Below are 12,307 nucleotides of genomic sequence, written 5' to 3'. Positions count from 1 at the left end.
TGTTGTGTTTTGTGTGTGTGTTGGTGAGAATGTGTGTGTGGTTGTATAAGTTGCAGCTCATGATGAAAATGTTCAATATCCTACAGCCATCTGACCCATGAAGTGAAAGCCCATGATGGAGGACCATTAGTACTGATGGCAGCTCTCTGGCTGAACATGGTGAGCCAGTTATCATCTCCAGAGAGAGAGAGGGGGGAGAGAGCAAGAGAGAGAGAGAGAGAGAGAGAGAGAGAGAGAGAGAGAGAGAGAGAGAGAGAGAGAGAGGGGGGGGGGGTCTTCCCTAAGTGACTAACATCGTAACCAGAAGCATTTATTGAACCTCATTTGAGGAGAATCGAGATGTGCGATAAACGTTAACATTTTATTATCCCCCTACTCTGAAAATTGTTTTTCATGCAGGTCCTGACACCTCCTGTCAAATAAGGTCATTCTGATATGTGCAATGTTGCAATTTAGGATGCAAAACCCAGTCAGACATAGAGGTGTTGTAATAGTTCAAGTTGAACATCGTCTGAAAGTGGAGTGGAGCAGGTGGAGGTCTGATCCATTTCACATTTCTCCATCCAGTTCCATCAAGTGTTTTTTACTGTTAAATAACTGATGCTGATGAAAATATAACCTCCGTGTCCGACGTAACGTTTAAACGATTAAGCTGAGGAAACTCAAAGTAGGAGACGATTACTGAAACTATAGGAAAATGAACTGTGGTGTTCGTACTGTGTGAATAGACTGATTGATCTGAAGTGAAGAACCAGGGATTTTATATAATATATAATGAAGGAATGAAGGAGAGATACAGTCTAACTGTGACCACAGCATCTATTAACAAATCTGTGAAGATCACCAAAGCTTTGACAATGAATGAAACAGACCAATGTCAAATGTTATATTATATTGTAAATATTGTACATTAATACCCCTATATCCTCCAAAGGAAAGAATGTTTACCTTGTGACCCTGAGGTTTACCTGCATGATTGTTTATTCCCTCAACCGGAGGCTTGGTCCATCATATCTTATGACCTTGGTTGCCATGGCAACTACAGATGGGCAGTGGACCAGTTGGATTGTTTCCGTTTCTTCCCATTTATCCTTGAAAAAGACAATAAACTATTGCACAGCTTTAAGGACACCCTCTCCAACATCCTGATACAAAAAAAAGCCTAAATAAAATTGTTGAACATAATTGAATTATATAATAATATTTTACCCGTAGAATGCTCCTGGTAAGCAGTTGTGTGGGGCGCCGGGCAAATGAAAGTGTATAGATATCCATAAATCTTTGGGCACCACAGGACCTGAAGCTACTCTTTAATTAAATGTTGCAGGTTTTCCACGGGACACAGCTCTCTGTGACACAGACACTCCCACCTTTATTTACAGCCAGTAGGCATTGAAACGAATGCTATTGGCCGACCCTCGACGGCGTCTCAGGTACATCCGCCGTCACTGAGTTACTACCGCTGCGAGATGACCGGCAAAGATCTGGTGACCGGAGCTTCTCCCGCTCTCGTTATGAGTAACAGGTGGCTGACTGGATGTGGTGTAAGTAAAGCCTTTCATGTCGTCCCCTGTTGTGCTGTTTCAAACGGCATGAAAGCTGCCACAGCCACTTAGACACAATGAGGCTGCACTTTTGCAGCAGGCTAAGCATTGCACAGCAGCTCGAGTGAGGCTACAGGATTGGCACATTGTGTGGTGTGTTGTTTTAGTCTGGCTTCAGTTTGTTTCCCCCCCCAACAAAAAATAAATAAACTGCACCCCCCGAAAACATTCTAGCACCAGCCGCCACTGCTCACTGATATCTCTAAAATCCCAAATACACCTCCACAGACAGTTTTTAAGTTGACGTCTGATGTATTTCCGTTCATTCTATGTGCAGCTTAATGTCAGAGCTGTCTATCAGCAATATTGGTGCCAATTTATTCAGTTTAAAACAACTCAAATACCTTTAAACACATTTTGCGAAGTGGCAGGGTCAATGAATTTACCACTTACACTGCACATAGCTCCAGGCTGAGGAGCAGAGACGAGATGGACGGAGATGTGTGGGATGCACACACATGCACTGCATATATACAAACGGACGGCTGACCTACACTGACATGTAGCAGGACATGTGTGGGATGTTAGCATTCAGAAGTACATGAGAAAACAAATGTCAAGTGATTGTGTCTTTGTGTATGTGTGTGTGTGTGCGTTTGTGTATGTGTATGTGGGAGGAACAGATATCCAGTGCTCCTGGGGTATCACACCAGTAGTGTTTAATGGACCCCAGAGCAGGCCTACGAAAACAGATGTTATTCATTTGTAACGTACCAGCTGGAAAAATAAATAACAGCCTTATAAACAAGCTGATAACACTAAACATAATTTTAAAAAAGAGAAGAGAGAAAATTAAGTCATACATTAAATGGAAGGACAAGAGACAAAAGAGAGAAGCCCAAGGAGGAAAAAGGAAAGATTGAAGGCGAGGGTAGAGGGTCTAAATGAGCTTTAGCCTCCCCAGTGTATTGAGCTTGGCAGCCTGCAGCAGGAGCTGTGTGATTGGAGGAAACAGTGGTGGAAGTAGAAAGATCATTTAGAGCTGGATGATGACATCGGAGAGACGCAATAACCCCCCGCCACTGAGCAGCGTGACGACATAAAGACAGTAGCATCACCATCACCATCGAATAACAGCGGGGACGCAGACGTCATTGCCGCATATCATTCAGTCACTCTACCCAGGAAGGAAACTCTACGTCAATATGTTACTCCCTCAGGAGTGTGTGTGTGACTGAATGATGGGAGTGTAACTACTATAAATACTGTGGGGAGGTTGAATGCTTCCACCCATTCAACTGCAATGTAGATCCCTGTCTGTCCAAGCACAATGAAATGAAGACTTTGAAAGATGTTTTCAATGGGAGAAGAGATGTAGGAATGTAGCCGTAATTTGAACTGAGGGGTGGAAACTTCAAAACATAATGCTTCTGGTCACAGCTCTCACAGTAAGACATAAAAACACCAAACACTTAAATAAAGTCTCTCCCGGTGTACCTTACTCTCTTTTGGTCTGCTGCTCTGTTCTTGTGATTCTATACTTGGGCTTCCTAACAAGCTCTTAATCCTTCAGGCGCTCACATACTTCAGAGGAGAATCAACAGTTTATATGCAGGCTGAGAGAAGTCCAAGCTTTTTGAAAACACGTGATGTTCTACTGGGAGTTTCTGCTGTGACTAACTGCAGGTCTGGTAAAACAGCGGTGATGCAAAGCGTGGGCGTCCAGGAGGAGGGTTTCAGTCTTCAGGCACATCCAACCATGTGAACCTTCCCCAATGTGAAGCCAAAGAATCTCGTTCGTCTCACAGCAGCAGTGTACATCCAATATCTCACTTCCGCCATGTAAATGGATGGTAAACCTAATTTTTTTTTGTTCAAGGGCTAATATTTTCTGGTAGGTTTGGTCATAATTCTAATCAAACTCTTGGCACAAAAGCAAATAATTGTAATTCCCAAAAACGTTTAAACCATCGCCATAACGCCTGTGTAAATACTAGACAAAAAACATGTTGCTGTATGGGTTTGGGATAAGCTTTGCAAACACGTTTCTTTAATTTGAACTGTGAAAGTCATCGCTGGGATCATTTTCATTCAGATCACTTGATATCTAATTATCATGAAGCAAAATAATTGTTTTAATTGCGTGTCAGCAGTCAGGCCGGTATAATAATGCTTGTGACCTGATTACCTGCTGATCAATACCTAACTTATATTCATTTCAAGACAGAAAAATCAATAAATGGTGTTTTGTACATAATAAGCAGTGAGAATCTTGCAAAGCTCCTGTTCCAACCACAGCTAAGGAGGAACTTATATAGCAGAATGAGACTTATGGCTCAGGCCATTAAATTTGACTCTGGATCCAGTTAAAAGGTCACATCCTGGGATTTCTTACCACTTTCTTTGACATTGCATTACCAAGCCATTTGACCTTTTTCGTAATTTCTCAAGAAAAATGTGTGGATTATAATATATAAATATATTTAAGGTGTTAAGAAATGTGACTCTGTACAATTGCTGCAGATGTAGGATTGTATGGAGACTAACTAAAAGTGTGTATATCAGCACACATCAGTATTTCTCCTGACACCACATTCCTACAAGGACACTTGATTAAAGGCTCCAAGAAAAGTCCTGTTATATGAATGGAGAGTCCCTAAAGATCACATCGCACTATGTAGGTGAGAAGACCAATTCCAGTCACACACACACACGAGAAATCCACATTTAACCCCCTTTGTATTAGTATGTGGGTGGCCTTTCAAGAGACAGAGAGAGAGAGAGAGAGAGGAAGATAGGTGTAGTGCAGCTAATAATAATGCTGTCGGGACCACAATCTTACCACAAGTTTACATTATGGGGCCTTGTCCTCCTTAAGAAAAATACAAGTCCTCATCTTAAAACAACGATTTGGATTTAGGTTTAGTTAAGAATTTAGGTTTAGGCTCAGGATTAAGTTCAGTTTACAGTTTTTCTCAGTTGTTAACACACAAAAAGCAAAAATTCGGCACAATTTGCACAACATTCACTTCATGTACCAATAGCTTGACCCAATTTGGCACTACTTCACACTCCCTTATCTCATTAGACTCTGACTTTCCTTCTTTACACTCTGATGTAAATTACACAACACCTTGTTGTCAAAACACTACACACAATGTTCAGTTGTTGCACACACTTCTCAAGTAAAATATCAAAGCATCAACCTACAACACACAAATCCTCAAATCTCTAAACATTCAGGTCTGTTGAGCAATTTGCAATCAGGACTGCAGCATAAAAGTGCCTTGAGCCTCTGTTTTGTTTGATGAACAATGGAATACAATAGAATACAGTGTGCTCACAGTATTTATATTTTGCAGGATTGAAAGAGAAAAACACCGTGGAGGAAGAACACTCATTTTCACAGCCGAACAGGAGACTGAAATTGTAGATATGGTTCATGAGAACAACGCTATCACACTCAGACAAATAAAAACTAGGATCCTGGCTGACCATGCTCCATTTAGAAACGTCCAGACCACCATCCTCTCTACATTAGACCGTATTCTTCATAGGAATGCCATGCGGATGAAACAAGTGTACAGGGTCCCATTCGAACGGAACACAGACGCATCAAGGAGTTACGGAGAGAGTTTATGCTTGTTAGTACCAAACATTCAGCACTGACACATGCATGTATTGTACCTGTAATCCAATATTGTTCCTTTTCTACAGTGTCTCACTGTAGCCCACTGTGTTGAACTTTAATTCTCATGCTGTCTGTCAGTACTGTACTGTTCTCTGTGTGTACCGAAATATACCTTTTTTTGCTGCATATTTGTGTGCTGTTTTATTTTTGACTATGAAAAAAGTAGGCCTACACTGATACAGTTTACAAAAGGAGAAATGGCTAATTCTCCAGAGTCATTGTCATTCATATGATATGTTCCAGTTCGATGATTGTGTTTTCAATTTTGCACTTCAGTGTGCTGTAAATGCTTGGAAGTGTGCAAGCAAATGCTTAGTTGTGTGTACTCAATAAATGGTATGTGTGTGTCATTTGAAAATATGGCTGTGTGTACCAAATGAAAACACGAGTTCTATTTTGTGAACAGTGAAGAGATTTGATGGCAAAGAGCCATCTTGCAAAGGGAGTGTCAGGTTTAGCATTTTGTGTGTGAGGTTTTGAGTTTTCTGTGTGCATTTTTGAGAAAGCCGTTATTGTTTTGAAAATCGTGTGTTAACAATTGTGAAAAACTGTAAGGACTAGGTAAGAATGAGTAAAGTAGTAGTTATAAAAAAGCTAGAGTAAGTCTCCAGGAGATGAATGTAAGTCAACGTAATGTCTTCTGAAGTCATTAAGACACTACTATGTGTGTGTGTGTGTGTGTGTGTGTGTGTGTGTGTGTGTGTGTGTGTGTGTGTGTGGGGGTGTGGGGAGAGAGAGAGAGAGAGAGAGAGAGAGAGAGAGAGGGAGAGAGAGAGAGAGAGAGAGAGAGAGAGAGAGAGAGAGAGAGAGAGAGAGAGAGAATGTATTGCTATGTGTGGGCATCAGAGCCACTGACGTCTGAGAGCTTATTGTGTTACAGTGCGTTGGGCAGACTGAGCTGCAAACACACACGTACCCATGAGGCATCAGTCCACGAGAGGAGGAGAGGAATCTACTTACACAGACAGAGACGGAGAACCCCAGCCTCCCACACACAGTATACAATTAGACAGAGCTTTCCCCCTAAGGTTATGATGAATTCTTTCATTTTCACCTTACTAGATTATGTTGCTGCTGCTGTGTGTGTGTGTGTTTGTGTGTGTGTGTGTGTGTGTGTGTGTGTGTGTGTGTGTGTGTGTGTGTGTGTGTGTGTGTGTGTGTGTGTGTGTGTGTGTGTGTGTGTGTGTGTGTGTGTGTGTGTGTGTGTGTGTGTGTGTGTGTGTCTGTGTCTGTGTGTGTGTGTGTGTAGTATAGTAGTGTACTGTACAGTTAAGATATTTATTGGCACACCTGTGGCCTATATGAAGACGCCACACTATATTGTAGTTTATATTCAAATTCAAATGAATGCATTGTTCATTTGTGTGAAACCATCAGTTCTACACATATCACAACACTACAACAGACAACATGGAACATACTACCACCTGATAGAAATCAACTGTGGGAAGCGTAGCTCACAACTATACAGGTAATAAAGCTACATAAGATATAATAAAAACATGTATCTCTGAGATATCCATTTTATGCTACTTCATACCTTTCATGAGATGTATTGTTTTTAACTTAATTTATAGTTAACAGGCTATTAGGTTTGTTTTGGATGTATAAGACTTGCACAGAAATAGGCCTACGTGAAAAGGTTTAACATTATGTTAGTATTTATTAATATCTAATCAACAATAATATTTATTATTACCGTAAAATGTTGATTCAACATTAATGCATTTGTAATAATGATCTAAGTAAACATGTGAATTGTCACAGGCGACTTTTTACAGTGTATTGTTACTTTGAATTGAGTAGCTAAAAGGCTCATCTTCCACCGTACACCATTAACAGCTGTAACACATGCTGTGGGTTATACTCTAAATAAATCCCCCAGGAGAATTTCAACAGGACACTTTATTGTTCATTCCGTGACTCATCTTCACAATACACCGAGAACAAATCGATGCTGTTAGGACACCTGAGGCGCAGGCAGCAGATACAGGTATGATGTTATTTATTTTTTATTTCATCTGCGCTTTCAGTTTGTGCGTAATCAGCACCACCTTAACTCAGTTGGCACAGACTCTGTCAGAGATTAAAGTGGAGCTTAAACAATCTTCAAAACAAAATCATGCCTCCATTAAATTTCTTCTAAGAATTCCTGAATTATTGATAAGAATACTCATTAAATTATAATCAGCTTCATGGACCGGAAGACACATGAATGTGATTTATTAAAGGAACTCTAGTGGAAATAAAAAAAATAAATAGAATGGCATCATGAGAACCACAGAGGTGTAGGGCTTATGAAAAATATATATATGAGGTGAGAGAAAAGTATGAATGAAGCAGTAGAGGTGCAGATGGTTATGATGAGGCTAATTTCACACTTCATGGAAGTTAGACTTCAAATCACACAAAAAGAACACTCCCAGTTTGTTTAAATATCTTTCTATTAATTTGTTTTCATACAAACTTCTTGGACATTAACTTATCAATTCCTGTTTTGCTCCACTGCTCCACTGCAACAGTCACTTATGGATGACAGTTAAATGGAGGGTTTATAGCAGCAGTGTCCACTGCCTCTGTTCCTGGTGCTGATTGTGGTGAAGGCGTTGACCTTGGTGCTGAAGTTGTGACACGATTTGTGACATCAATCCTATGGTTTTGCTTTTAATGCTGTGTCACATAAGGGTCCGGAAACTGATTTTATTTCTATCTGATCAACTTTTCCATGTTATGATTAGGGTTGGGTACCGAGAACCGGTTCCAATATGGAACCGGTTCCAATACAACCGGTACCTACCCGGACCGAAATGCAACGGAGATTCCGGTGCCTCATTTCGGTGCCTGAGCCAATCGAAGCCTGAGGTCTCCGCTCGTCCCGCCTCCTCACACTTCCGCTCCTTCCTTCACGGGAAGCGGCGGCTCCCGCCGGGCCCCCCCCCCCGCGGACCCCACGGCCGCCGGTGGACAGACTCTTGTTTCCGCGCACCTCTCCCCGGTGCTGGCTGCCCCCCCCCCGCCCCCCCCCGGGCGCATTTCCTCCGTGGCGGTGTGCCGCGACCGGCTCCGGGTCGGCTTGGAAAGGCTCGGGGCGGGAGGAACGAAGACCACGCCGAGAAATGTTTCATAACAGCGACCGCATTTTAGGGGGACGAAGGCGGGGGGCCGAAGCCTGCCTGCGAGCCCCAGCCGCGGAGGTACGGGGGTCTCTGAGTGACGGGAAAGCGACCCTCAGTCTTCATTTGGCTCAGGCACCGAAGTCAGAGTCACGAGTCAGAGTGTGTGTGTTTTGTCTTTATTTTTATTTATTTAAGTATAGTGTAAAATTTTTTTTACAGTTCGTATGTTATTCATAGTTTTAAGTTAAAAAGGGTTTTGTATTTATTTATATTTATAATCTGCTTTAAACAGTTAATATATTTGGCAATATAAAAAGCCTTTCTTAGTCAAGCATCGTTTTGTGCACTTTTTTGAAAAAAGTATCGGTTCAGGCACCGTTTAGGCACCGGTATCGTTTTAAAAGTATCGGTTAGGAACCGGTATCGGATAAAAACCAAACGATACCCATCCCTAGTTATGATCCAGTTAGGATAAGTTAACTTGTCTTAATCACCTCTGCCAGTGAAGCTATGTTTTCATCTGCACTTTTTTTTTGTTAGTTAGCTGGATTACCCAAAAGCTTCTGTACAGATTACCGTGACACTTGGAGAAAGGGTGCATTAAGCGACAGAGAAGAAGCCATTTTTCTCTGGTGTTAACATGCGTACAGATATGGATAATAATCCAGCTTTTGTGAATCAAACAAGTATATTTGGGGGCTCATCTTTATTCAGTAACTGTATGGTAACAAATATCTATTTCATTTCTATCAGAGAATGATTATTTCACTGATTTTAATCTAAGAAGTTAACAGATCATTACAGTGTAAATGGTATATGTATCTAATCTGATACTTATGGCAATATTGTGATAAAGTGGCCAAATAGCCTTGGTGGAGGAGTGTCCTTCCTTAGTTCTTATAAGACATCTCTCCTCTCAGTTGTTAATATGCACTCTTCATATAACTCTATCAATCCAGAATACACTTTGTGGTTATTCATTATGGAAATGCAATGTTGGGCAAATCCAAAGCAACTCTGGGCTCATTAGCTTTTGGGGGCTTTGTGCTTAATGATCCCAGATGGTGGAGTTGGGATCTTTGGGTTTTATTGAGCTGTTGGTATTTTACCCCCGAGGCTGCGACGTGGCGTGCATGCAGTGAGAAGTGTGGAGCATTGACACTAACATACGTGATCCTGGGAAACCTCGGTGACCGCGCTCACAGCCCGCACGTCACCACCCTGACATCAGCACGCCGCTTAAAAACCCCGCAGCACCGTGCGGTGTAAACACAAGCTGCAGACACACCTTCATGTGGGCGCATCGAGGCACAGAGACGCTTCTGGCAACAGGACAAGGACAAGCTTCACTCCGGTGTGGTGCACTTTAGGTTTGTTTTCACTGTGGTTGAGTTTGTGTCACTGGGCATTTTTCTACAACGCGTTTGCTTTCCTGGTAAAGTTCTTGCACTTTCACCCATTGCGCGTTGTTGGTTGTAATAATGATCAACGACTCTCTCGCGTTTGGAGAACTGGACGCGAACGTTTCTGAGCCGCTGCAGCCTTCTCTGTGTCTCAGCCACAACCACAGTGCGCTCCGGCTCGAGTCCAAGTCTTTGGTCACTTCAGCCACGATGTTCTCCGTGGGGGTGCTGGGGAACCTCATCGCCATAGCCGTGCTGTGCATCTCCAAAAAGGAACAGAAGGAAACCACTTTCTACACCCTGGTCTGCGGGATGGCCATCACGGACCTGCTGGGCACCTGCTTCACCAGCCCAGTGGTGATCGCCACGTACGTCGCCAACCGCTGGCCTGGAGGCGCGCTGCTCTGCCACTTCTTCTCCTTCTCCATGCTCTTCTTCGGCTCAGCCGGGATGTCCATCCTGTGCGCCATGGCCGTGGAGCGCTACCTGGCCATAAACCATGCGTACTTCTACTCCAAGCACATAGACCGGACGATGGCGCGTTTTGTGCTCCTGGTCGTTTACCTCGCTAACATCGTGTTGTGCATTATGCCCAGTTTTGGCTTCGGGCAGCATGTCAGACACTTCCCCGGGACTTGGTGCTTTCTGAACTGGAGGGCGATGGATCCACTGGCAGCCTGCTACTCCTTCCTGTACGGCGGCGTGATGCTGGTGCTGATCGCAGTGACAGTGTTTTGCAACTTGGCGGTGTGCAGGTCGCTGGTGGGGATGAACCAGAGGACGGGGATAGTCCGGACGGAGTCGTGTGATCAGGGAGGTTCACGTCGCCTCTTCCCCCGGCTGCCGTCGGTCACCTCGGCGGCGGAGATCCAGATGTTCGGGCTGCTGATCCTCATGACCATCGTTTTCTTGGTCTGCTCCATCCCTTTAGTGGTGAGAACTATAATCCAACTGTCTTTACGCACGACGTATGTGCCAAACAAGTTTAATTATTCTTTCATTTGATATTATAACATAATCTTTGACTTTCTCTTTCCTCATGTTTTACCTGACAGGTGCGAATCTTCGTCAACCAGCTGTTTGACCCTGCCTATATCTCTGCTGGGGGGAAGCCTGACTACCGAAGCGACTTGTTGGCGATCCGCTTCGCTTCATTCAACCCCATATTAGACCCCTGGGTTTACATTCTGTGCCGGAAAAACCTGCTGCTGAAGGGCTGCGAGGGGCTGAAGAGGACGGTGGCGCACGTCAGGGATGGTCGCAGAAGCAACATGGGCTGGGTCGAAGGTCAACACTCCCCTCCTACTTTAAACAGCAACGACACCAGTTACGCGTCATTACGCACGGCCAGCTACAGGAACGACTTGGAGCACCAGGCGTCCATCAAGAATCAAACCTTCACAGACTTCGCAATGAGACAAGCGTGGGAGTACGACACCGCCCGGGTCAACTTTCACCCGTTCAGCGTGGAGTCGACCACCATCCTCGGGTCTGAGGAGGAAAAAGAGGCTGATCCTGGACAGGAGGTGGCGGCCGAGTCTTCTCCAGGACGCAGCTCGACACAGCCGCTCTCTGGGCAAGTCATGAGAGTGGACATTGTCACATGCACGTTCAGCACACCGAGCTCCTGTCAGTCACAGAAGTGTCTCTGATGGACATTTGTCAACACATGTTTAGAAATATTTAAAAGTCTGGCAGCTTTCTGTCTCCACAGCAAGGTGGATATATTCATTTAACTGAGAAATATCAATGCTGTACGTGATAAACTCTAAACTACACATCTATTGTATGATTTAATGCTGCAGAAAGGTTTGTGCATTTACTTTGAATGTTTTAAAGGAACATTTAACTCAGCTGATTGTGCAGGATGACACATCTAGTTTTTATATTTCCAGAAACGTGTGTTTGTTCACATGAGGCTCAGGAAACCGCAGGATTCTGCCTCAACCTCAAATCATTATGTTCACAGTTCACTTAGAAGATATCAAAAGTTGCACAGTATCACTGGTAGTTTTAGAAAGATCCGATTTCTAACTTCTACTGAAAGTCCACAGTCACCATTAGATGAAGCCTGTGGTGACCATTTCCAACCATGGAAATGTATGCTCAGTAATATCATCATACCCTGTGGGTACAAATGTGTGACTCTACTAAGAGTTTGATAAACTGTATGAATTCACATGTGCCATTTGGAAAACACGTTTTTTCCTGATGTGTGGTCGTTACACTGAATCTCATACTTTTTTTTAAAAATGCTGCTAATTTTCTCGATGCCATTCCACAGTGTTTCATGATGCAGGGACAACTGAATGTAGACCTCCTGAAATCATTTTTAATTTTGATTTATATTGCACTGCATTGCATTTCCATATGATGTTTTGATATGTGCTCTTGTAAACAGCCAAATTAAACACATCAGTTTTTTTTAAATAACAAAAATATGTATACATACATATATATATTTATTGTTGGTTTAAGTGGTGGTGTTCAGGTGATTGCTGGATTTGTTGGTGGGTCTGTGCAGAGAATAAAGTGACACTAAAGACATTACCT

At 43.1% G+C, this 12,307-nt stretch overlaps 1 protein-coding gene across 1 annotated transcript; it reads left to right on the top strand.

Annotated features, from left to right (window-relative positions):
- Positions 1-9,820: 9,820 nt before the first annotated feature.
- Positions 9,821-11,406, top strand: ptger4c (prostaglandin E receptor 4 (subtype EP4) c). Its single transcript, XM_061084761.1, has 2 exons — positions 9,821-10,687; positions 10,810-11,406. Exons 1-2 carry the CDS (start codon positions 9,833-9,835, stop codon positions 11,404-11,406), a joined length of 1,452 nt encoding a protein of 483 aa, XP_060940744.1. The 5' UTR covers positions 9,821-9,832.
- Positions 11,407-12,307: the final 901 nt, after the last annotated feature.

This window comes from Limanda limanda, chromosome 13 (assembly GCF_963576545.1).
Source record: "Limanda limanda chromosome 13, fLimLim1.1, whole genome shotgun sequence".
Taxonomy (NCBI): domain Eukaryota; kingdom Metazoa; phylum Chordata; class Actinopteri; order Pleuronectiformes; family Pleuronectidae; genus Limanda; species Limanda limanda.
Note: the sequence above shows the minus strand (reverse complement) of the source record. Positions and strands in the feature narration are given on the sequence as shown.

What these genes read in the sequence shown, in the direction of transcription:
- ptger4c (XM_061084761.1), top strand. Translation starts at nt 9,833, where the DNA reads ATGATCAACGACTCTCTCGCGTTTGGAGAACTGGACGCGAACGTTTCT. An exon ending in TCTGCTCCATCCCTTTAGTG is followed by an intron (nt 10,688 to 10,809) that starts GTGAGAACTATA and finishes TTTACCTGACAG; the next exon opens with GTGCGAATCTTCGTCAACCA.